The sequence below is a fragment of the Protomyctophum parallelum genome (genome assembly GCF_964188405.1).
Source record: "Protomyctophum parallelum genome assembly, chromosome: 2".
NCBI classification, from domain to species: Eukaryota; Metazoa; Chordata; class Actinopteri; order Myctophiformes; family Myctophidae; genus Protomyctophum; species Protomyctophum parallelum.
In genome coordinates, this window is record NC_139699.1 from 37,428,200 (window position 1) to 37,453,998 (window position 25,799).

The 25,799-nt window shown below is 41.1% G+C and overlaps 2 protein-coding genes across 5 annotated transcripts in view; both read left to right on the forward strand.

Moving 5' to 3' along the window:
- The first annotated feature begins 347 nt into the window (after positions 1-347).
- On the forward strand, positions 348-5,183 carry tmem9b (TMEM9 domain family, member B). Its single transcript, XM_083759482.1, has 5 exons — positions 348-545; positions 841-932; positions 2,576-2,684; positions 2,814-2,948; positions 3,073-5,183. The coding sequence occupies exons 1-5, from the start codon at positions 474-476 to the stop codon at positions 3,226-3,228; spliced, it is 564 nt and encodes a 187-aa protein (XP_083615608.1). The 5' UTR covers positions 348-473; the 3' UTR covers positions 3,229-5,183.
- The window catches only part of dennd2b (DENN domain containing 2B), a 69,925-nt gene continuing 48,260 nt past the window's right edge, over positions 4,135-25,799 (forward strand). For 2 of the 4 annotated variants that reach the window (XM_083759479.1, XM_083759481.1), the window contains exons 1-2: positions 4,135-4,271; positions 6,457-6,582. The gene's annotated coding sequence lies outside the window, so the exon portion shown is untranslated. Of the gene's footprint in view, positions 4,272-6,456; positions 6,583-10,564; positions 10,738-25,799 lie in introns of those variants that run through there. The other 2 variants (XM_083759478.1, XM_083759480.1) reach the window with 1 other exon arrangement.

The following is a 25,799-nucleotide window of genomic DNA, read 5'->3' on the forward strand; positions in this document are numbered from 1 at the left end:
AAAAAAACCTTTTTGTTTCTTTTTTAATTATATATATATATATATATATATATATATATAATTTGGGGACCCCCCCCAAAATAATTTGGCGACCCCACGAGGAAATTAGACAGGGATTATTATACAATGGCATTTAGAGAGGGAACGGACAGATAGTTGTTGCTTCCACTCCTAACTTGTTAATGTTGTTAAGACTTAAGTGTGCTGTTACCTGTTGTTGTCAACTTGCCTTGCCATGGGGCCTTCCTTTTAATACTCTATGGGCCTTAAATTGCCCCTCCTCCTGGTGTTCCCCTCCGGAAACGGCAAGTCAGCTGTCCGGAAGCTCAAATTGTTTATGAAATTAGCATTTAGCTCGCCTGGCTCTGGCTTAGCATTGTGTACGCCTGGCGTTGTTTTTGATCAGATTGCCTCTTCTGACTGCATGTCAATTGGCAACTTATTGTACAACAGCCAGTGACACATTGTACAAAATGAAAGTCTTATTTGTTTTCGAGCTTTTCACCCTGGTTTGCTTTTCACTATTAACGCAGACTGGTGCGAAGGTAAGCCAGGCTACTGCTAGCTTCATTCGCGTTAGCTTTATTATGACGAGATTATGCTATTTTCGCTGTGAATTAACTGAATACTCCCTACAGTCATAGCCAGTTAAAGTTAACTAGCTAACGTCGGTTAACTTGATTAACAGTGAACTAATTACACCACAGAAATGTTAACATAGTCATAGCTAACGTTAGTCACAAGAAGTAACTGACTGTGGTGTAATGCGTTGATGAATCATGTGATTGTCTGACGCCTGCCAGGACAGCAGCTGACATGTTTTATGTTGATTCCTTCTAGAATTCTGAGGACATTCGGTGTAAATGCATCTGCCCACCCTACAAAGATGTTGTAGGGCAAATCTACAAGCAAAATGTTTCGCTTAAAGACTGGTACACTGCCATAACATTAACAACATATTCTTCCTGGGTGACTTTTCTCCACTAGCCGCAAGCAACTTGGATGCTATAATGCATTCTGGCATCTACATTGCAATACCCACACGTGAACCGAAAAGTAATATAGGCCTATTATCTGTATTTTATTAAATAACCAAGAACTCACCAAGGTAGCAGCTGTAAAAGCTTGGTTTATCCTCTGTTAAAGACATACAAATCCTCTGTAGACATGAGATACTTTCTGTGAAATTATGTTCAGGTGATTATTTTTCCAAGTGTTTGAGTTTGGAATCAGTCATTGGAAATCACTCAAAGGTGGTACACCTGTTTTGAAATTTCATAGGCTAATGCAGGAGATATTGAAAACAAAAATCAGACCTGTCTGAACTGAGTGGTGCTGTACAGTACTTGTGTGTATGTGTTAGGCTGCGCAACAGTGACTGACACTTGGTGGTGAAGAAAACGCTATTTCCGTGATTAGACATGAGACAGACATACATACAGACAGACATTGCTGCGTATAGGTGTGGTTAGCACCACTCAAAAAGGAAAGCTTGGAGATACCCAAGCTTTCTGTACGGGTGCGATCTTGGTGAGTTTAATGTAGTTTAAGGCAAACTCTGCTGTGATTGGACAGTAGTCGCTGTAATTGACCATTCACTTTGCAACTATGCCTAACCCTAACCTCAGTAAAACTATGCCTAAACCTATCAAACTATAGGCCTACCTAGCCCCTTTCGGGACCCTCAGTTACCTTTTCAGATTTTTGGACGGCGGTACCCTAGGGTCCCTCGTAGGTTTTTCCACCCTCCATAGGACGCAGACTTACCTACTATTTCTTCACGGAGACCTGCTTGGTCGCTTGAGTGTTGGTGAGATGTTTCAAAGATGCATACAACAGCTTTAGGAGACTGCAGAAACGTGTGCGAAAAGGCGCTAATCGGAGTTGCCCTTTAAAAAAAAAGTTTTGGCTTCTTCGAAATTCTCACTTCCCATGTCCTGCCTTCCAACGACACAACAGCATTATAAACATCCTGCATGTACGCGGTCGGCCAATCAGAGGCAGTAACTAGGATGCGCAGCTAGCCAGTCTCCGTGCGGGAAGCGGTACAATGGGAAGTCAACAAGGAAGTCAAGGAAGAGAGAGGAGAGAGAAGTTCAGCGAAGCAAAACTTAAAAAAAAGATTAAAAATACTTAACGTCAACTCCGTTTTCTGCAGTCTCCTAAAGCTGTTGTATTGCATCTTTGAAACATCTCACCAACACTCAAGCGACCAAGCAGGTCTCTGTGAATAGACAGTAGGTAAATCTGCGTCCTATGGAGGGTGGAAAAACCTACGAGAATTTCTAGGGCCTAGGGTACCGCCGTCCAAAATTCAGAAACGGTAACCGAGGGTGCCGAAAGGGGCTAAGGCTTACCTAACCCTAACCTAGCCCAGTAAAACCATATCGGCCCGGGAGCCAATCAAACGCATGGTTAGGCCTATAATGTTGGTGGAATTCATAATCACGCATCAGGGTGAAGAAGGGTTGGTATTGCAACTTGGATGTCAGAATTATTATAGCATCTAAGGTGGCTAGTTCACCATGTAAGGTTCTTAACCAGCACACTACTTACTGTTTTATTCCATTTCCAGCAATTGCCTTCATGTTGTTGAACCCATGCCTGTTGATGGGAAAGACGTGGAGGCATACTGTTTACGGTGTGAGTGTAAATATGAAGAGAGGAGCTCGGGGACGATAAAAGTAAGCATTTTGCCAGTTTTGCAACCTTGACAAGCAATTTACAAATACATACTTTTGAATAAACTATTAAAGTTTTGGATTATGCTACTACAGAATCATGTTTTAACCGTCTATTATGTTTATGTTTAGGTTACTATTATAATGTACCTGTCCATTTTGGGCCTGCTGCTCCTCTATATGGTGTACTTGACCCTCCTGGAGCCCATTCTAAAGCGGCGTCTGTTTGGACATTCCCAGCTTATACAAAACGACGATGATGTTGGGGTATATGTTTACGTTTTCTTTTTTTTTAAGTCTATTTAAATGCATTTTGTGACATTTGTTGTAAAGATGGTAATATGCCAGACTTATTCTACTCTTTCATTATTTTGTCATTCTTTGCTTTCAGGACCAGCAGCCTTTTGCCAATGCTCACAACGTGCTGTCGCGTTCACACTCTCGACCTAATATGTTGAACAAAGTAGAACATGCCCAGCAGCGCTGGAGGAGGCAGGTCCAGGAGCAGAGGAAGTCTGTATTTGATCGTCATGTTGTTCTCAGTTAAGCGACTCTGCTGGAAAGAAGAGCCCTGAGGTCGAGCAAAAACACTGTGACAGCCCTTATTTTCTCTCACATTTTTCCTATGTTTTCTACATACAGTCTCTGTCCTATATTACCTAAACTATGATTTATTACATGTTTCAGAGGTGCTCGTGGTGAAGAGATCTCAAATTTTGTAGCAATGAAATCCCTTGTCAGGCATTATGAATTGTCATGATTCTCACAATCTTAACGGCAATGGCTGGGTTTCTCGAACTCATGTGGTGTAAGACTTGTAGTGCCGCACATGCTCAGTTTCTCCTCTAGGCCGCACACAGAAGCGTATATATATATATATATATATATATATATGTGTATTTCTTTTTAAGAGTAAAGAGAGACTACTGTCAGCTGTCCAAATATTATTTAATTTAATTTCAGAATGGTAGACCTGAGACCTACCATACCAGGCCTGAGGCTTGAGGCCTACCATTACGTGGCACATCTATGCACGAAATGTCTATGTTCACAGGCTTCTGTGTGCGGCCTAGAGGAGCAACTGAGCATGTACGGCACTACAAGTCTTACACCACATGCATTCGAGAAACCCAGCCAATGTCCTTACCTATTTGCACAGGTACATTAAAACGTATACCCACTGCCTAATCGAATTACTTAGTAAGTGCCAGTGAATTGGGTTTACATTTAAAGTATAGACACCGGTCTTTCATTATATCCCATGAAAATGGAGATGTTTAGTGCACTAGGCAGCGAGAATTCCAAAGTTTACCATGCTGACTATTTTTGCAGCCACATTTTTAGGGTGGAAAAATAATGTGGTGGTTGGTAGAAACAAATTTACTAGTTGCTGTCATAACTTGGATGCATTTGTTTGGTGGTAATTGACAGCTATTTTTTATGTATAAAAACAATTCATCTCAACTACTTGCTATATTTATCACAAGAAACCTTGTCTCAAGCTAGACGACTATTCTACAATCTCTGCTAAATATGCCTCCTGAATGCAGACAATGGAGGCTGTCATGTTTGTCATTTCCGTTCACGAAGGTATGTAAAATAGCTTTTTGAAACAGCTTTTCTGTTAAGTAGTAAGCGATAGCTTCAACTAAATTGATTTACATTAGATTAAACAGAAGTGGAGTAGGCGAGTAGCATCCGCTTTACTCCTGTATCCTTTTCAGCACTTCTGTTGCCCAGACTGTTTGGGCGGAAGAGTTAGAAAATTGCATAAGCCAACAGTGGTGTGAGAGAAAAAGTACCTACATTATCACTAGAAACTGGAATGATTGTCCAGAGAAACACTTATTTTCACCTCTTTTCATTATTGCTATTGAGACTTCACTATTTTACCTGCCACATTTTTAGACTTTGGACAGTGGTTGATACCTGACAAAGAGGCTACTGGAATGTACTGTCTCTCACTAGCTGCTGTCATAACTTGGGAGCATTTGGCTGGTGGTAACTGCCAGCCAGTTACAAATACTTTTGACATGGTTTCAAAATGTTTTGAAACCAAATTGTGTCTGCCTCTTTAAAATGCATGTTTTATAACAAACATTTGTAAATGTTTCCTTTCAGTTTCAAACCATTTATCCATTCTGTAATAGTGTTTCGTGTTGAATTGCTGGTGTCAAAACTGAAAATAGACATTTGAAACCCTGCATTTAACAAAAATGCTGTAATTGTGCAAGTAAAAGTAGGTGTATTGTTTTCTCTCTTTACAAAAGAAATCTTATTGGAATCGGAGCACTGATGCAAATACCTAGATAAATTAAATTTATGTTTCTTATTTTTCTGACTAATGTATATTGACTTATTCTGAGGTCTCATTTTGAGTAATTTGGGTAGTGTGAAGGGTTGGTTTGGTGTGGATTACCACCACTGTTTGGAGACAAAAGTGTTAATACTTGTATATGTGATACCTTTACATTTTAAATACATGTGTTTGTGATTCTTCGATTTTTTTTATTTTTTTTTGTCTTCAAATCTTTCCCATGAGCTTGAACATACCAATCGCCCATATTTGAATTAGTTGCTCGTTGGAATTCTGCTTGCTTGAACTGTCATATTTTGTCTGGGGAAAGTCAATATATGCATGAACCTTCATTTTTACGGTCTATGGCATGAACATCTCCAAAAAACAGAATTCACTGAAGTGTACAAGGTTTGACAGATGAGTTAAAAATGTAAATCATATAGGCTAAGACCAGCATCATGAGTTGAGGCTGTCCAATCATGTTTTCAGATTTTGCACCTTAAAAAAAAGAAGAAAAAGCTCTAACTCTGCATTGTCCAATCCAAGCTGATGCCAGTAGTCAGTGAGCTGTCCAGGAAGAACTCAAATCAAAATGCCCATGTAATTCACTTAGGGGGCTATCCGTTCAGAAAATAATGCACTACCTGCATGGCAGTGTTTATTATAATATAATAATTCTAAGTAACAGGAAGATAATTTCTTTAGGCATATAACATTTCTGGCAACAGTGGCAAGTTCTAGTTTCCTACTCGCAAGCAACCACCAGAGGGCAGCATGGCTTTACCTCCCAGTATAAAGAACAATGGGCTAAAACAACAATATATTTAATGGGGCAAATCATTCAAATACACAATGACAAAGTAGCCTATAAGTAAAACAGTAGGATTAATGTCCTAGGCTATTTGTCATCGACAGACGGCCTATTTTGCGGCTAGGTTTTGCGGCTAGATATAATACATTCGTCATTCTAGGGTAGCCTACTTTGAAGAATAGGCTACTTTACAGTTTGCACAGATTTAGAAAAACAACAAAAAACTGCTGTAAATTTGCTGCGTAAGAAAATTTGCTAATAATAAATGGAGTGATGCGCAGCGCAACTTTGCATAGGCTACACAATAATAGGCCTATACAAAACTTTAGAAATGTGTCTTCTATTAACGCAAACTCGCCAATATAGCCAATAAAATAAATTGCATGTATCGTATGGTGTTCTTCATTTAATTCATTCACCCGGCTTTGTCTCATTTAAAACCGTGCGGAATGCTCAGGGAGAAAACTTAACATCGGTAGGCTATTGTTTCCAAACTTCGCCATCGGTTAAAATACGAATATGCTTTTTAGTGGTGCCTGGCTGAAACTGCCTGAAATGTATAAGAATCGTGAAAGCAACGATTTATTCACTTTTTAAAATATATTTTACATAGAACGTCGTCATCGTTTCCTGTGCTGTCCCCGTTTCTCTTTTTTTCATTGCAGCTATTATACAGAAGAGATTACTTTCGGTGCAGAAAAAGCAGATTTCAGGATTCTGAGGCAGAAAGCTGCAGGACGTCTGTCCAAGAATGGATTGTTGAAGAGCCCCCCTAGAAAACAGGAAAGCAGGTAGGGTTTTATTCAAAATATAATTTGACAATAACAGAGAAATACGACTAAAACTTAATTTTTTCAATAGAAACTATTCTTTATGCATGTTTTGTGGTATGAAGTGTTCAGGAAAAGATCAAACATAGCTAGTTAAGATGACCATATTAAAAGTTATTCAAATTTGTGAAATATGACTTTTTATTTTATTAGATCAACATAGACTAATTTTTGAATCGGTAAGAAGTGTTTTTAGCCCACAGAAAGTTAAAGTCAAAAATTGGCTTTCTGCTTCAGATGTAGTTCAACGTAACAGCCCAGTGGGGGCGCTTCAACCATTTAGAATTTTAGATCTTCCCCATCACGCACTGTAATCATCAGTGTTACTTTAACTCTGAACAAAATATGACCTTAAATTTACACAGAGTTAAGAGTAACATTATTTTTCTGTGTAGTCTATGTAGTATTCTATTGCACCTTCAGAAATGCATGGAACGAGATTCGTGTTACATTTGAAAGAAGCCGCACTGAGGTAGATGCATGCCTTATGGCATTTTGGAATATCAAATACAGGAACATGTTCTCAGCTTTCAGACTCCGTCAGACCAGTAGGCTAATGACTAAAGTATATTCTCAAATGCTACATCCAGTGTTGACTAGTAGCCTACAGGCTTCAAAGTAGGCAGGCTATAGATCCATATAAGTCACCAAAAAAGGGAACACATTGTGGTTTTCAAAGTGTCCTTGAGGAGGGGGTACCAGGAGGTTCCCAACAAAATGAGTTAATATAATATAGCATCACAAAGATTGTAAGAAAAACTTAACACTTCTGTGAGTCCTATATCAATTTGTGGATCCTTGACATCTTGACAAAGCTTGCCGAAAGCTTGCCAAATAAATTGATTGTGCGCAGATCTGAGTGTGCGGAGCTTCCCTTTATTTTTTCTCATGGATCCTTGACATGAAAATGTTTGACCACTCCATTGGACCCTATTTATCCTCTCCACTTGGTTTAAGTTTTAGATGTTTAACGACAGTCGAGTAAAAGGAGTTATGCCACAGTGGTTCTCAAGGTCTGTGACAATAGTTGGACTTATGTTATGGCTGCTGTCTGGTGAAAAGTTAATGCCATGAAATGCCAGTTGGCCTCATGGAATGCGAACTATGTGTCCTTGCACTGGGCAAGACCTTCTGCTGAAATGTTATAATGCTGGTAATGGAAAGTTGTACTGCAGTTGTGAGCTTGTAGATCGGAGTGACCTCATACAACAATGGATAGCTAAATCAGACTTTACAGTATGTGTTTGTGTTCAATTATAGCTTAGGCTACTCATGAATCTTCAGTTATCATTTAAGGCTCCATTATTTTAGGCTGTTCCCATGTTTCAAAAGCTGCCAGATAAAATTAGAATATAATCACTTACTTACCAGGTTTTCATCCATGCAGCATGAATTTGCAGATCGAGGCCAAATGTCTATGGTAGACAGCCGTATCTTCACTAACTACCAATGATTCTTAACACAAAGTAATAACAAGGTAGATGTAGAAGTCATAGATATTCCAACCGCGTCTCTATGCAAATGGAGTCCATATGAAAAACACAGCAAAAAGAGTTGTTAATGGTGCCTGGGGCTATGGCACTGTATTAGAATTATGTATAACCAAACTCACAGAGGCCTTGTTTTTGTCTCCCAATGGCATAATAGCAACGTCTTATCAGGAAAATATTGAACATAGTTAAGATACTCTTAATAGATAAACAGCCAGTGGTCATATTTGGGATACCATAACCTTACACACAAATATCAGCTATGTCATATTACTCTTCCAAGGAGAGGTAGGAAGTTTGCATTGGGTAAATTGCATCTTCTCTCTCTGTATTGGCTTACCAGAGGGAGGAGTGTTGATGAGGCCTGACAACATGAGACAATTTAATACTGAGTTTAAAGCGTTGCTTCGGGATTACTTTTAGAATAAATAGGCTGTATATTGAACTGAACATAGTCAATAGATTTCTGCAGATAACTAGAGAGTGAACTCAATCCTTGGCTGTTTCTACTCTGAAAGGCTTTCATTCTTCAGTACAGGCCATTCTCATTTCCATTGCTCCATCAACCCACTGACCTAACCTCTGACCGCAGAGACTGGCTATTTTAGATATCCAGATGCTAAAGAAAAATGAATGTATTTTGTAATATAATGCTACAATGAAAGCAATATAGCGCTGTCGGGGGATCCTCTCTGGTTTCTTAGGTCAGGGCTTTACAGAACATGGATATCTTTAACAATACGGTACACAATACATGTGATAGTCAGTCCAGTTTTGTGAGAATGGCTTCAGCAGGTGAATGAGAGGAACAGGTGAAGACCTCCACAGGTGATTTTCAAACAGATTTGTAATATCTAAGCTCTGAGGTCAAAATTACTTGACTAATTCTAGGCATTGAATCTAAGTGTGTTCTATGTTATCAGTGCTAGGTAGATAGATATAGTACTAATGCTTATGTTGGCTTGCTCTTTGTTTTCCTGTCTGATGTCATATAAAATAAGAAAACAAAATGACTGAGAAATCCAGATGGCATTGCTGGAGGAGAATTAAGGTTAAGTTTAGGTTAAAAAAAGAAATGGTACCTATGTTTCTCACAGTAAAATGCTTAGTATTCATTTACACTGAGTAAAATTATTAGCTCTTAATTAATAACTTAACACTTTGGATTTTACTGTGCATGTTCTGTGAGGAATCTTTTCTTCTTGGGAAGGGGATTCCTTATAAGACTTTGAAATGCTGCTCAAAAGTATACAGTGGCAACGCTAGAAACATCCTCCTGACTTGATGTTCTGGGCTGTGATGACGGATGTCTGTATTTTGTGACTTCCCCTGTTCCGAAGTCGGTAGATTGAGATTGATAAGAGGTCCCAAGAGAATGAATTAACCAGGACACAATGTGAGCTATGGGAAGGGAATAAGTGTAGATGTATTTTGTGTGTGTTGTGTTGTGTAAATGTAATTTATGTATGTTATGTAGATGACAGTGACAGTGAGTGTAGATGTCATGGGTGTACGTTGTGTTGTGTAGATGTAATCTAGGTGTGTTGTGCCATGTATGTATAGTAAGCATACATTATGCTGTAAATCAAGAGAATCAGGGGAATGCTTCAAATTTCAACTATATAGAGCTACTCTTTAAATTGAACCAGTTCCCACTTAAAATAGGGTTAATTATGATTTAGGCAGAGAGAACACATGAGTGAGTGTGCTGGGGCGTCAACTGGATGCCATGTTTGTTTTTGATTACATGTATCCTGGAGCTGATGAAAGATAAGGTTGTTGTATCCTTTGCTACACACACAGTAAAATCCTTACAAATGGATAAACTATCTTTGAGGCTTTCACGTTGAGAGGCACTGGTTCATAATTTGTTACCGAAAACAAAATACCATACATAATTTGCTATTGGCTTTTTAACTACTAGAGTAGGCCTATGTATATTTGTGTAATGTCATTGTGATTTTTGAAGTGACTGACACAGAATTGTCAAAAACCTTGAGTTGATATCTGGCTTTAAGAAAGTAGGCTACATATTGAAATACATGGTTTACAAGCGTTGCAAGTAACAGAAGTTACAGAACGTTAAAAACAAGAAAAACCTTTAATTCAAAGAAATGTTTTCAACTGGTATAATTAGGCCACTTTATTGTCTTGTCCCTGTCTAAATCACGTACATTTATAATTTGAAATTATTGTATACGTTTATAGCGTGTGTGAATATTGTTGGGCTGCATGGTAATGGCATCATCTTAAATCCAGCAGTATTCAACTCCTCAATATGCATAATTGTGTCTCACAGACATTGGACCAGCCTGACAATAAACAAGGGAGCCTGAATGTTGAGGGGGGGGGGGGGGGGGGGGGGCATGGGGCCAAATCCTCTGTAGAGTGGGGGGCAAACAACCCATTTCCATGGCAACAAGTCCTGCCCTCGGCTCTCCAGCAAGCTCGAGGAAGGAGGCAGTTTTTTTTGTTTGTTGGAAAGACATGACTCGCAGTTTATTGACAAAGGCAGGTATCAGGCAAACTTGCCAAAGTTTTTCAATTTATAGGCCATCGGGATTGTACATCGCAGGGAATTAATCAAATCCTGGAAATGGCCATGGATGTGAGACGCAGCTTTGAGGTAAAAGCCGATTGCTTGCCTTTAACACACTAACATGTTGAAGAGAAGATCTTCAGCAGCAACTTTTATTTAGAATGTAGCAGCCTATTCCAATCGGTGTAATGCCCTAAAAGAAAGATCGATGCAATCTTAGTATATCGTCTATCGTGTAAAACGTAACGTAAGCCTATAGACCCGGTCAACGTGCCCATATTTGGTCATTCATATTCTTTACGGCGTATATGCAACTGCATTTGCTATGATGTTTGATTATTTTTGATTGATTAATTACTTAATATTATCAGTTGAGTTTGCAAAAAGAAGCACAGGGACGAGGGAATTAAGTAGGCTACAGTTCTGCTAAGAGGATTTATTTTTCCATTGGGTTACATTGAGGTAGGCCTACTCAATTCATTCGAATGATAAACAAAATAGGCTATAGCCTATGTCTAGCTCTGATCCATAGCCTTACTGCTCTTAGACATTAGAGCTATGGAACAGAGCTAGCCTATGTCCAAAAGAGAGCGTTAATAGCCTATTTAGCACTTAGGCTAATTGCCACAAACGAAGTGAGCTGAATTGAGTGCAAAGAACAGTCGGGCTGAGATTGAGAAGAACCATTCTTTTGGATTCCACTTTCCTTTTTTTCTCCTCATCTAGGATATTAGAGGGTATTTAATTGTGTAACTTTCAGGGATCTATATCACCAGCTCTATAACTTCTACAAAGTGTAAAAATCAAAGTCACAATCAACACAGTCACACACCATAGGCTATCTAGTTTTACTTTTTTCTTTCCTTCAGTTTTGTGCTTCCTAAAAGACTATCCATTGTCCAGATCTAACAATGACCTTTCCCTCTCACAGTCTCACTGGTCAGCACAATGTACATCTTGTGGCCCCTCAATAGTTCCCCATTCAACTTCTTTAATAGAAAATGTGATTAATACCCAATGAGCGGTTGAATTATACAGTAAAGAGTCTAAACAGCTGTTCATATTTAATGGAATCACGCGCGCACACACAAGCTTTTCATTTTGCATAAAACATTTTGGCATTAACATATAATTATGTTATTATATATTCTGAGGAAGTTCTTTTCAAGGAAATAGTTGCTCACTGGTATTTGAGTTGTGGAGAAATCATGTGGTATAGCCTAATTCTAATAATGATATATAGTCCTTACAGTGGTGGAATAATGGCTACAGAACATGGCTAAGCTATGATGTTCCATATTTACATGTAGGCCTAGGCTATAGCTCTTAAACATCTCCTTGATAGTTGTTTAATAAGATATGAACTGTGGCAGCTTGAGAACCAGTTTCTGTGATATTGTTCACTTGACTAGAGGTTACATCTAGCAGCCTAGGCCTGCACAATATGCGACCCTCACATCTCTCTCTCCTCTCTCCCCCCCCCCCCCTCTCTCTCTCTCTCTCTCTCTACCTCTCTCTCCTACTTCTCTCTTTCTCACTCTCTTGCTCCCCTCCTTCTCTCTGCCACTTTGTCACCAGCAAAAGTAGTTAATATTAAGTACTTCATTATTTCATACTCACTTAATTTAATTACTTCATCCACTATATGTTGGCTATTCAAAAATAGCAGATCACTTTGTGCTGCACTGTGAGCTTGTACATGCTTTTAACATAAATAAATTCACTTCTGGGGATCCCTAGCTTGCACACAGGGCGTGCACAGACATTTAGAGGGGCTGGTGCTCAAGTAAAAAAAGGGCACCTTGTGCAGCGTGTGGAACCGGCCGGTTACCTTAATAATAATAATAATAATAGTAGTGTGAGATTTATAGATTTTGGGGCCTAAATAATATATTAGAAGCTTTTTATCAAGAATTGATCAATAATAATAATAATAATAACAATAAGCTTTATTTATATAGCACCTTTCATACAGGGTATGACCTACAGATAGGTCATATAGGTATAGGTTAAGTCACACATAATACAAGACAAGACTGTGAATGTGCATGACATCAGACGTTGAGATAAAAATAGGCATGAGAAGGTCCAGCATTTAAGATTTGTTTAGAGAAAAAAAAATATATATAGAATAATAATAAAATACATGATGGGAAGCCTCAATAATCAATGTCACCATGGTCCACATACTGTACACTACAGTGTACAAAAAAATAAAATAAAAAATCCAAAATTTGGGCAGGAAAAGGGCAGTGCTATAGCACCCCCTAGTGTCTATCTGTGCACGCCACTACTTGCAAAGAACCCATTTCAGATGGGAGTCCACGGCCAAATACATATTTACACAAATACACAATTTGGGGGTCCTTGACATGAACAAGTTTGAGAAGCACTGGTCCACAGAATATTTAGAGTAATTTGTTGAATGCCTTGCTCAAGAGAACCACAACAGAAGTAGCTTAGTGCTTCTTTTAGCTTGCTGATTTGTGATCCTCTGGTCAGAGATTGACTTTTCCAGCCTAAGGGCTGGCTATAGCATTAGTCAATCTGTGACCACTATGGCTATAGCTATAGCAAAATGGCTTAGAAAATTAACTACCGGTATTTTTTCTGTATTCAAATTAGCCTATTCTTAGATTGTGGGAATCAGGTGTCTAACCTTACACATTCCCCAGTTTTCTGTATTATCCTTTTCCTTTCTTGTTTTTGACATAACCAAGCCACTTACTGAGTTACAAAAGATTTGGGTTTGAGGTAGGTTTAACTCTAGCTTTAACAAAGTGCTTAACAAGAGTACATCTTGTCTAGTTTATCTCCTTGTAAAGTAAAATCCTATGTCAGAAGTCAGCTGCAGTGACACAGAGCCTAGCCCCTGCTTCCTAGCCCCTCTGCTGCAGCTCAGATGGACATAAGCCTGTTTTCCACATGCCGGCCTCCACAGCTGTTCATGCCCATACCCAGGCAGACTACACAGGCACAAGCTGAAAATATACCACTATGGCCATGAGGAAAAGGCTGAAAAAATACAAAACTATCTGTCTATGTAGCAATTAGTCAGGTATCTGGCGATGTTCAGCTTTCAGTCACACAAGCACTATCCCTATCCCCAAAATACTTTAAGGACTACTGGGTGTACCAGTCCCCCCACACAACAGCTATATTCCAGCAGGATTCTGTTAAGCCGTCCTCTTCCCTCATGCTGAAACAGGAGAGAAAATTGCTCAGTCTTGTGTCATGTAGTTTGTGTGCCTGTGACATACATCCAGATGGACAGCCTGTGTTATTAAACTTTCAGTGTCAACAAAAAATAATCATACAGTATGTTCTCTACAATACAATACCATTATGGAAGAATCTATGTCTGTACTCTGTACATCTCACGTGCGCAGCCCATGTATCTGTTATTGTAAATGCTTTTATATGGACCACATATTATGCTGGGAACATTGTGTGTCTGGAACTGAACCTCAGTCCCTCCACCAGGATATTTATGCAGTAACTCAACTCCCACACTCACAAGCTCGGTTAACATGTTGGATTCAGAGAGCTCAAACCCCTTTTTGTCTGTAGTGCACAAAAATGTCTTTCTGGAGAGAACGAAACAATGGCCTGGATCTGTGGGCTGGTGTGTAGGCTCATGTCCGCCAGTGAATTGTGAGTGACGACTGGAAAAAGTTGAGAATTTGCAGAATATATCACTCTTCTTTTACTCACTCCTTCTTGGCTGAAGGCAAGTACCATGGTGGTTTAAAAACCTTGGTAACAGCCGGCTGGTCAGCAGAGATGGAAGACCTGTCTGCCTGGAGAGCTGAGGTGTAGCAGACTGGAGAACCAAAATTAGAACATTAGACTCTACTTCTGGAAGGCATTGTGTCTGCCACTGCTGGCTTTTCAGACAGGATGAAGTGTGTTATGGAAATTAAATTAGAAGCGGAACCAGCTAGCTTTCCCAGGAGGTTAATGTATGTTTGTCCATTGCGGCGACAAAGTCTAACATAATGAAATAACAGCCTATACCTACACCATTATCCAGTGTTGCATTTATCAAAAATTAAATAAAGAGGTGCCAGCTGCTGGACTTTGAGAGTATGCAAAGTGTGCAGTCTTATTGAATGAGAAACGTCTTTGTTATGTCCAGGTGTTCCCACCCCTCTCCTTTTCTTTCACTATTTGAAAGCATTCCTTAATGAGTTGAATGCAGCTGAGCTCTGATGGATAGAGCAAATATTAGTGCATGCCTGCATGTGAAGGATAGATCAGTGTGTCTGTTGATCTGATAGGGCCAAGGACATGTAGATTAACTTTTTGTTGAAATTTTGCTTATGGATGGTTACGTACACAGAAGCATTGCATAATATTTGGGAGTTTCACTCAACTGATAAAAGGTTTACTTTTTAACTAGATGTCTCCCTCTCAAGGACACATTGTACACAAAGAAGCCTTCTATTCCAGACCCCAAAACTCCCTAGAGACACTCTTTCAATCTCACATGCTGAATAGGCTGCTCTAACTAAGAAAAGATTACCTGTTAGTCGTTTGGGAAATGGACATGACACAGTCATAAATCCCTTAAATCTGTATTAGCAAAAGTAAGAGCATGTAAATAGATTTATAATTCTTTGCTTTTATTCTTACATTGGAATTGGATTAATTAGTTAATCACCTCAATCACCCATTATTAACTAACATGTGAACACGTTTATATTTCTTCTTCTTCTTCTTCTTCTTCTTCTTCTTCTTCTTCTTCTTCTTCTTCTTCTTCTTCTTCTTCTTCTTCTTCTTCTTCTTCTTCTTCTTCTTCTTCTTCTTTTAATCCATCATTTTGTAGTCTTTGCTCCTTCTGTTAGCTTCTCTCTTCAGGCAACTAATGCACTGTTCACTGGTATTGGTATTTGAATTCAAGCCAATTACAATGAGATTTCAATGAGATGTTTTTGTACTGAATAATAGCTTCATGAATTTGATATTGACCATAAGTCAATATTGCTGTTAGACCTTTTTTGATTGATTGACTGTTTGATTGAATACTTTATTAACAGTTTGCAAAACAGTCACAGAAGAGTACAGTTTAATACGAATACAATGCTAAAAGGATTGAACCCAAGAAAGCACTAAAGCTTGTTTATTTCCAATGGGGCCCAGTGTATTCAATTCAATGAAACATTTAGTGACAGACAAATATTCATCATACTGTATAATCGAGGACTAATCAAAGGTAAACACAGTAAACAGTACGGGGGCAATTCAATGTAGCGGAAACCCATAGAGTAATAAAAGGATAGAGACCGAACCGGAGTGTTCTAGTGAAGCGCAGTAATGTATGATTTATTCTTCATCATACAAAGTGTTCCGTGCTGAAAATAGCTGATCTACAAGCTAACAACGCGTCGCTTAACTTTAGATGCACTATTATTATACTGTATATATGCCTATCCGTTGCCCCCCCCCCCCCCCCCCAAAGGTGCGAGGTTTGCATGCCCTGTTATGTGGGAACGCAACTGAGTGGCAAAAAATGAAACAGAAATGTCTTATCTGATTGCATTACACGACATTAAACAATGTTAAACTCACTTTGCCACTCACGTTGCCATTCTATTTGCCACTCAATTTGCCATTCACTTCGATAGCTTCCATAGCTCTAATGCGTTGCATTTACTCTCATGTTACTCTCGACTTCCGGGGCTCGCATGAATGCAGACCAGCCTCTCGTCTTTAGCGTAAATAAAACAAAACAAAGGCGGGTTGTGTCATTAGAAAGCCTACTTTCCTTAGTGGAAGCACTCTGAGCCCCCCCACCACATGTACAGTATAAACGATTTTGGCATTAGAGCTATGGACCAGAGCTAGTGCATACCCTCTATAGGCCCTGTGTGCAAGAGCTTGCACACAGGGTTGTGCACTGAGGTACACTACTGCACATGCAATAGGACTCGCAGAGGACCCAAATAGGCCATGCCCGTCATACTTTTCCAACCCGGAAGAATGGGTGAAAAGGTGAATGGGCGAAGATTTCCGGTTCCCTCTCTATTAGGAGAGGGAAGAGGGAGGCTAGCGGCGCTAGCCCCTCCTATGGACAGCTTTGTGTGTACAGTATGTCTGTTTGAGCACGGAATGGGTTTGGAGCACGGAATGTGTTTGTAGCATGGAATGGGATGATTTGATTGGCTGATGTATGATGATAAGAGTGCTGTTTTTTAACTGGTTGGTTTATTCATCCCTTGACATTGCCACATACAAAGTAAAATCCTCAGTGTCAATTTATCAATTTGTAGCTCTGAGACTGTATGAATGAAACCAAATGGACCCCAAGCGTTTAATTTGTACATATAGAGTTGACACACTGTTAACACACTGCGTGAAACAAGAAACAATGTACACCAACCAACACTTTACGTGCATTTAGACAGCGGACTGGATGAAACAGTAGACAACTAGACATAAGACTCTCTTCTTATTATTGAGCAGTACATCGTAAGCCTGAGGTAAAGCATTTAGGCATGTGTCTTAGACTTGAACTCACTTGTATTAGTGTTATTATTACCAATCAATCACTGTCTAATGTCTAATACATACTAATGATGGCAACATCCATCATTAGTAACACTAGAATTTCGCGGCCGCTTTGCGGCCGCTCATCCCAGAGTTACGTTGCCGTGCACTATGGGAAGAACGAAATTGCGGGAGTTGACTCCACATGTAGTAACGGATGGGTTATTAGTTATTATTATGTGTCCTTATTAGTGTAGTGTAGTGTAGTCAACACGTTATGGCTCATACACACTGCCCGGTATTTGCTCCGATTATGCTGTCGGGGAGCATTTTTGGCTCTGGCCGACAAAAACGCTGATCTGACGTTAAGCGGTGCCCAAAAGGTAGATCAGGATCTACCAGTATAGATCACAAAGGCTTTGCAGTTAGACCACATGACATGGCCCTAAAAATATATATAATTTTAATATAAAAAACGATTTTTGCATCTGCCGCTTGAGATGAGCTGAGATGACTTGATTGATTGACATCAAAAAGGGCCTGTCAGCTCAAACACACAATGCAATACTTGTTGTTGCGTACAATCATCAGTAGCAAAGTCAAATACCAAAAATAAAAACCCTACCATTTCCATTTCCCCCCTCTATTTACATTTTGTGTGTGTGTGTGTGTGTGTGTGTGTGTGTGTGTGTGTGTGTGTGTGTGTGTGTGTGTGTGTGTGTGCGTGTGTGTGTGTGTGTTTCGATGTGCAGGGCGTTGCTGAAAATGAGCACCTGTGCTCAGCTACTTCCCTGGGTAAATAAAGAATAAAAACCCGAAGGCGGGGTTGGCGAAAGGGCCTTTCTGTGTGGAGTTTGCATGTTCTCCCCGTGTCCCCTAGGGTAGGTACCCTCACAAAAACATGAAGTAATCCTGGTCTCTAAACTGCCTCCCCCTGGCCAGCCGGGACGCCTGATGGAGGGGAAAGGAACTGGTTGGAATAACGTGCTCCTTCCACGCGCTACGTCCAACCAGGAAAACTCCCCCCTGTCAGGTGTAAAGGAGCAACTTGGACACTCAAGCATGAAGGAAGCATGAGTTAAGTCCGTTGCTCTCCCTAGGTTGGCGGAGGGTGTGTAGAGCCCAGGATCACATCACAGGATGATTGACACAGGGGTGAAAAATGGGTTACAAAATCGTGGGACAAAAAATAGAAATAAATAAAATAAAAATAAAATAAAGAATAAAAAAATGAAAGGTACCTTTCAAAACCTATAGAAGTCAGCCTGGTACAGACGAACCGGACACCACTGTGTATAGGCTGCACGGCTATTCCTGTGTGTGTGTGTGTGTGTGTGTGTGTGTGTGTGTGTGTGTGTGTGTGTGTGTGTGTGTGTGTGTGCGTGCGTGCGTGCGTGCGTGGCGTGGCGAGAGAGAGATCGTGGCTTCCAGGCGTGCGTGTGTGTGTGCGCAAATGTACTCGGCAGTATGGCTGGCAGGCGAAATGGCTAATTCGAACGGTGTAATTGTAATAGTTTGGAAGAAACCAAAATATGTGAAACACCAATATTTATGTAACTAAGAGATTCGCTGAGAGATCGATATTTAATATACAGAGATTTAGAAGGAATAAGCAAAATCGTGAGGCGAAAGTTCCTCTCCTTCCTCGTTTTTTTCTCCTGCGGGCTGCGGAGTCCGGACAGTGGACAGGACTGTCAGGGAGAGTCGGAGAGCAGCAGAGGCTGACAGGCAGAGCTAGTAGCCAATTAAAAGACGGAGTAGTAGTTGCCAGGTTAGCGAATTGTAAGCGAGTCGTAGTGTGTGTTGAATGGCATTTGAATGGCATTTGTGGGCTTGTGAATGAATTTTCTCACATGTCATTTGTGCTCACTTGCATAGACCTGGCGTGTTGCGAACAGTTTTCATGCGCACATCTTTTCATTGGCTAGTGCGCACATGCTACGTGACAACTTCTCTCTTGTTAAAACCCTCTTGCCGCCATTGCCGAAGCCCTTCGGCAATTGAAGCCTAATTTTGATATTAACACTTGCTGCCATTGCCGTAGCCCTTCGGCAATTGCACTTTTATAGTGCGTTTGATCGATCGAGCCATAATGCTACTCACGTTAGCCGGTTAGCTAGCAGTGTTGTTAGCACTGCACTGGATCGTTCATCTTAGATCGCCGTCGCCATAATAATCCATTCTATCCGTTTCTTTCAATCGCCTGTATCTCCTATTCCTTGTCCCAGATGGCATTTTTGGTCAAAACAGCGTTTCTTTGACGGCACGAGCCGACGTTGTGGAGGGCTATAGTGTACCGGCATTTATCCGATGATGTAAACAAAGGTTGTCTTGGCAACGTAAATCTGGCAGGGATAAGCCCACTTCCGGTTGAGGCAAAATGTGGCTTTTCAAAATAAGAGCTCAAATTAAAAAAATGCTGGCGTGAATTAGATCCTAATTTCTCAATAAATGGTGGCAGTAAATGGGTATATAGATGAGCAATCACCCTCGTTGGCACTAAACTCCACAGTCATGTAACTCTGAGAGTGTACAAAAGTAACCAAATGGACCCGTAATGGGTTTTGTACACTGTCAGAGTTATGTTTAAAGTAACAGTGAAGATTTCTATGTGCACACAACAGAGGCTTAGTACTGAACAACTCTTCTGGAGTTTTACTGCATTACGTTTTGACCGATCTCAAGAGAAAATGTCCGTAGTTGAGGACCTTTGATTGTGCTTCAAAGGTCAAAGGTCCTCTAGATTTTGTTTAGAAAATTCTTATTTATAGCTTGTTATTTAGTGTAAGGAGATGCTATCAGACGCCAGGAAGTTAGTTGGCTAACGCCTTGGTGTTTATGCACCAAACTCCATTTTGGACCTTTGTGGCCTGTTTGTCACATTGTTGCGAAGCAGTTAAAAGCTACATGAAATAACAATTGATTTCATCTCAAATGTGATGTAGTAAGAGTGTGTGAGAGCTGCCAAACTGTTAAAAGCTTGTTGCTATTTTCCAATACCTTTTGAATGAGTAAATACAAAATGTATAGCCATATATACGTATAGTATATATAGTTTAGCGGGCGGCATCGTTCTCATGGAAGACAGTTGACTGGCCCTAAATGGACTGAACCTATATGGCGTTATATCATTATCAACAATGATAGTATGATTTATTTAAAAAAAAGGGTTAGGCTTATGTCTTTTTCATAAATTGCTTTGGACATGTGGAAAACTTAGTTAAACATGCAGAGTGACACATTAGGCATTAGGTCACTACTTTACCTGGATAACATCATCTTTTCATTTGACATGAAATAATAATCCTGTACTGTCACCGACTCACCGTGTAGGGTTTGGTTTCATTAGCGCGATCGTGACAAAATAGCCTGCCTGCTGCTGCCCGCAGAGCATACATGAACGGTAAAGATACCAAGGATTGGACAGTGCTACGCAACATGGGAGTAACACTGACTCCAAGCCGTTTATAAATCAGTCAATGAACAGACAAGTCAACTTTTCGTCATCCCTGTCGTCCGTCCGCCCCCCGCCGCACAATCGAAGCGTTTTCAAAGAGATTAGTAGGATACAAAGGCAAGCATTTGCATTCCAATGGGTGATTGAGCGTCGCGCTCTACGCACACCGGCCATCAGGTCTGGTGTTTGTCCTCTCTCTTTTCTCAGTGTTTTCAAATGGATTTTTATACGACGTGAAAACTTGGAATTCCCCTCTCGCGTACCGGTGGCACGTGTCCTGCGGACACGTGCCACCGGTACGGTCCGCGTACCGGTGGTTGGGAACCTCTACAGTACAGTACAGTACAGTACAGTACAGTACAGTACAGTACAGTACAGTACAGTACAGTACAGTACAGTACAGTACAGTACAGTACAGTACAGTACAGTACAGTACAGTACAGTACAGTACAGTACAGACACAGGACACAGTCAGTCTCACTGCTGGTTGGCTGCCTCCTCATCTGTCTCTATAGGACACAGTCAGTCCTACTGCTGTTTGGCCTTCTCATCTGTCTCTATAGGACACAGTCAGTTCCACTGCTGGTTGGCTGCCTTCTCATCTGTCTCTATAGGACACAGTCAGTCCCACTGCTGGTTGGCCTTCTCATCTGTCTCTATAGGACACAGTCAGTCCCACTGCTGGTTGGCCTTCTCATCTGTCTCTATAGGACACAGTCAGTTCCACTGCTGGTTGGCTGCCTCCTCATCTGTCTCTATAGGACACAGTCAGTCCCACTGCTGGTTGGCCTTCTCATCTGTCTCTATAGGACACAGTCAGTTCCACTGCTGGTTGGCTGCCTTCTCATCTGTCTCTATAGGACACAGTCAGTCCCACTGCTGGTTGGCCTTCTCATCTGTCTCTATAGGACACAGTCAGTCCCACTGCTGTTTGGCCTTCTCATCTGTCTCTATAGGACACAGTCAGTCCCACTGCTGTTTGGCCTTCTCATCTGTCTCTATAGGACACAGTCAGTCCCACTGCTGTTTGGCCTTCTCATCTGTCTCTATAGGACACAGTCAGTCCCACTGCTGTTTGGCCTTCTCATCTGTCTCTATAGGACACAGTCTCACTGCTGGTTGGCCTTCTCATCTGTCTCTATAGGACACAGTCAGTCCCACTGCTGGTTGGCCTTCTCATCTGTCTCTATAGGACACAGTCAGTCCCACTGCTGGTTGGCTGCCTTCTCATCTGTCTCTATAGGACACAGTCCCAATGCTGGTTGGCCTTCTCATCTGTCTCTATAGGACACAGTCCCAATGCTTGTTGGCCTTCTCATCTGTCTCTATAGGTATAGGACACAGTCCCACTGCTGGTTGGCTGCCTAATCCATAGTCCATACAACAACTTCCTGTAAACAAGTCGCTCCTGAGCAAAGCTCTGACAAGGACCCTCCCATCCATCACCTCTGGTCTCTATAGAGACAGATCTCATTTGACCACATTCTAACTAAGCCATAATCTTTTAGAGATGGAGAATTGAGATAGAAGTGATATTCTAGGCCAATGGCCATTGGATTGAAGGGAGAGGGAATTGTTGATTGCAGGTCTTTGTAATTGTCCAGGAAAGTGTTATAACATAGTAATGCCGCTCCGCTGTCTTGGGGTTTCCTTTTCATGGTGTTTAACTGACATGCAACTGATCTACAATATATTAACCATAATTTGTGTACGTATGTAGGTAGGTACAGTATTGTAAATATTATACAGCAAAAGAAAAGCATTTGCTTAACATTAGACAGACAGTAAAATCCTGAGTGTTCATGTATCCATTTGTAACTTAAAGATTGTACAAAGGTAACATTCGTACACTCTCTGAGTTAAATGAACACCTAGGGTTTTACTGTGCAGAGAGACTGTGTGTGTCCACGAGAGTCTGTTGCACCGAAACCACAACTTTCCTATACAGATGATAAAACTCATGTCTGTAATAGAAACACTGTTTTAGTTCCAGCGGTTCTCTAGCTCAACACATTCATGGGAAAAGACAGACAACATGTCATGAGCCAGTAGAGGAGTCTAGTCTGTTAATGTTGGCTGCCTTATTAAAAACATGCACCACACGCACCCGTGCATGCACACATAGTCACATATGCACGCACACACGCACACACGCACGCACGCACGCATCTTCGGCCTCATATTGGCAGAGGTGTTCTTCCCTTTGCATCATTCTCAATTTTAAGTATACTTCAGTATACCTGTGGAACCTGCTCCTGAGTGATTTTTTGACGACAGTATGCCCATCAGAATGGACAGAAGCTAGGTTGAGGATTAGTTGTGTCCAGAGCTGAGCACTACCAATATCGGTCTGGTTGATATATCAGTCATTATTTGATTGATTATTGTCTCCACCAGGGACAATAATAATAATCAATAATCAACAAGCATGGGGAGAGAGTATGTTTTGCACTCCGTCCGTCCGTCCGTCCGTCCGTCCGTCCGTCCGTGTGTGTGTGTGTGTGTGTGTGTGTGTGTGTGTGTGTGTGTGTGTGTGTGTGTGTGTGTGTGTGTGTGTGTGTGTGTGTGTGTGTGTGTGTGTGTGTGTGTGTGTGTGTGTGTGTGTGTGTGTGTGTGTGTGTGTGTGTGTGTGTGTGTGTGTGTGTGTGTGTGTGTGTGTGTGTGTGTGTGTGTGTGTGTGCGTGCGTGCGTGCGTGCGTGCGTGGCGTGGCGAGAGAGAGATCGTGGCTTCCAGGCGTGCGTGTGTGTGTGCGCAAATGTACTCGGCAGTATGGCTGGCAGGCGAAATGGCTAATTCGAACGGTGTAATTGTAATAGTTTGGAAGAAACCAAAATATGTGAAACACCAATATTTATGTAACTAAGAGATTCGCTGAGAGATCGATATTTAATATACAGAGATTTAGAAGGAATAAGCAAAATCGTGAGGCGAAAGTTCCTCTCCTTCCTCGTTTTTTTCTCCTGCGGGCTGCGGAGTCCGGACAGTGGACAGGACTGTCAGGGAGAGTCGGAGAGCAGCAGAGGCTGACAGGCAGAGCTAGTAGCCAATTAAAAGACGGAGTAGTAGTTGCCAGGTTAGCGAATTGTAAGCGAGTCGTAGTGTGTGTTGAATGGCATTTGAATGGCATTTGTGGGCTTGTGAATGAATTTTCTCACATGTCATTTGTGCTCACTTGCATAGACCTGGCGTGTTGCGAACAGTTTTCATGCGCACATCTTTTCATTGGCTAGTGCGCACATGCTACGTGACAACTTCTCTCTTGTTAAAACCCTCTTGCCGCCATTGCCGAAGCCCTTCGGCAATTGAAGCCTAATTTTGATATTAACACTTGCTGCCATTGCCGTAGCCCTTCGGCAATTGCACTTTTATAGTGCGTTTGATCGATCGAGCCATAATGCTACTCACGTTAGCCGGTTAGCTAGCAGTGTTGTTAGCACTGCACTGGATCGTTCATCTTAGATCGCCGTCGCCATAATAATCCATTCTATCCGTTTCTTTCAATCGCCTGTATCTCCTATTCCTTGTCCCAGATGGCATTTTTGGTCAAAACAGCGTTTCTTTGACGGCACGAGCCGACGTTGTGGAGGGCTATAGTGTACCGGCATTTATCCGATGATGTAAACAAAGGTTGTCTTGGCAACGTAAATCTGGCAGGGATAAGCCCACTTCCGGTTGAGGCAAAATGTGGCTTTTCAAAATAAGAGCTCAAATTAAAAAAATGCTGGCGTGAATTAGATCCTAATTTCTCAATAAATGGTGGCAGTAAATGGGTATATAGATGAGCAATCACCCTCGTTGGCACTAAACTCCACAGTCATGTAACTCTGAGAGTGTACAAAAGTAACCAAATGGACCCGTAATGGGTTTTGTACACTGTCAGAGTTATGTTTAAAGTAACAGTGAAGATTTCTATGTGCACACAACAGAGGCTTAGTACTGAACAACTCTTCTGGAGTTTTACTGCATTACGTTTTGACCGATCTCAAGAGAAAATGTCCGTAGTTGAGGACCTTTGATTGTGCTTCAAAGGTCAAAGGTCCTCTAGATTTTGTTTAGAAAATTCTTATTTATAGCTTGTTATTTAGTGTAAGGAGATGCTATCAGACGCCAGGAAGTTAGTTGGCTAACGCCTTGGTGTTTATGCACCAAACTCCATTTTGGACCTTTGTGGCCTGTTTGTCACATTGTTGCGAAGCAGTTAAAAGCTACATGAAATAACAATTGATTTCATCTCAAATGTGATGTAGTAAGAGTGTGTGAGAGCTGCCAAACTGTTAAAAGCTTGTTGCTATTTTCCAATACCTTTTGAATGAGTAAATACAAAATGTATAGCCATATATACGTATAGTATATATAGTTTAGCGGGCGGCATCGTTCTCATGGAAGACAGTTGACTGGCCCTAAATGGACTGAACCTATATGGCGTTATATCATTATCAACAATGATAGTATGATTTATTTAAAAAAAAGGGTTAGGCTTATGTCTTTTTCATAAATTGCTTTGGACATGTGGAAAACTTAGTTAAACATGCAGAGTGACACATTAGGCATTAGGTCACTACTTTACCTGGATAACATCATCTTTTCATTTGACATGAAATAATAATCCTGTACTGTCACCGACTCACCGTGTAGGGTTTGGTTTCATTAGCGCGATCGTGACAAAATAGCCTGCCTGCTGCTGCCCGCAGAGCATACATGAACGGTAAAGATACCAAGGATTGGACAGTGCTACGCAACATGGGAGTAACACTGACTCCAAGCCGTTTATAAATCAGTCAATGAACAGACAAGTCAACTTTTCGTCATCCCTGTCGTCCGTCCGCCCCCCGCCGCACAATCGAAGCGTTTTCAAAGAGATTAGTAGGATACAAAGGCAAGCATTTGCATTCCAATGGGTGATTGAGCGTCGCGCTCTACGCACACCGGCCATCAGGTCTGGTGTTTGTCCTCTCTCTTTTCTCAGTGTTTTCAAATGGATTTTTATACGACGTGAAAACTTGGAATTCCCCTCTCGCGTACCGGTGGCACGTGTCCTGCGGACACGTGCCACCGGTACGGTCCGCGTACCGGTGGTTGGGAACCTCTACAGTACAGTACAGTACAGTACAGTACAGTACAGTACAGTACAGTACAGTACAGTACAGTACAGTACAGTACAGTACAGTACAGTACAGTACAGTACAGACACAGGACACAGTC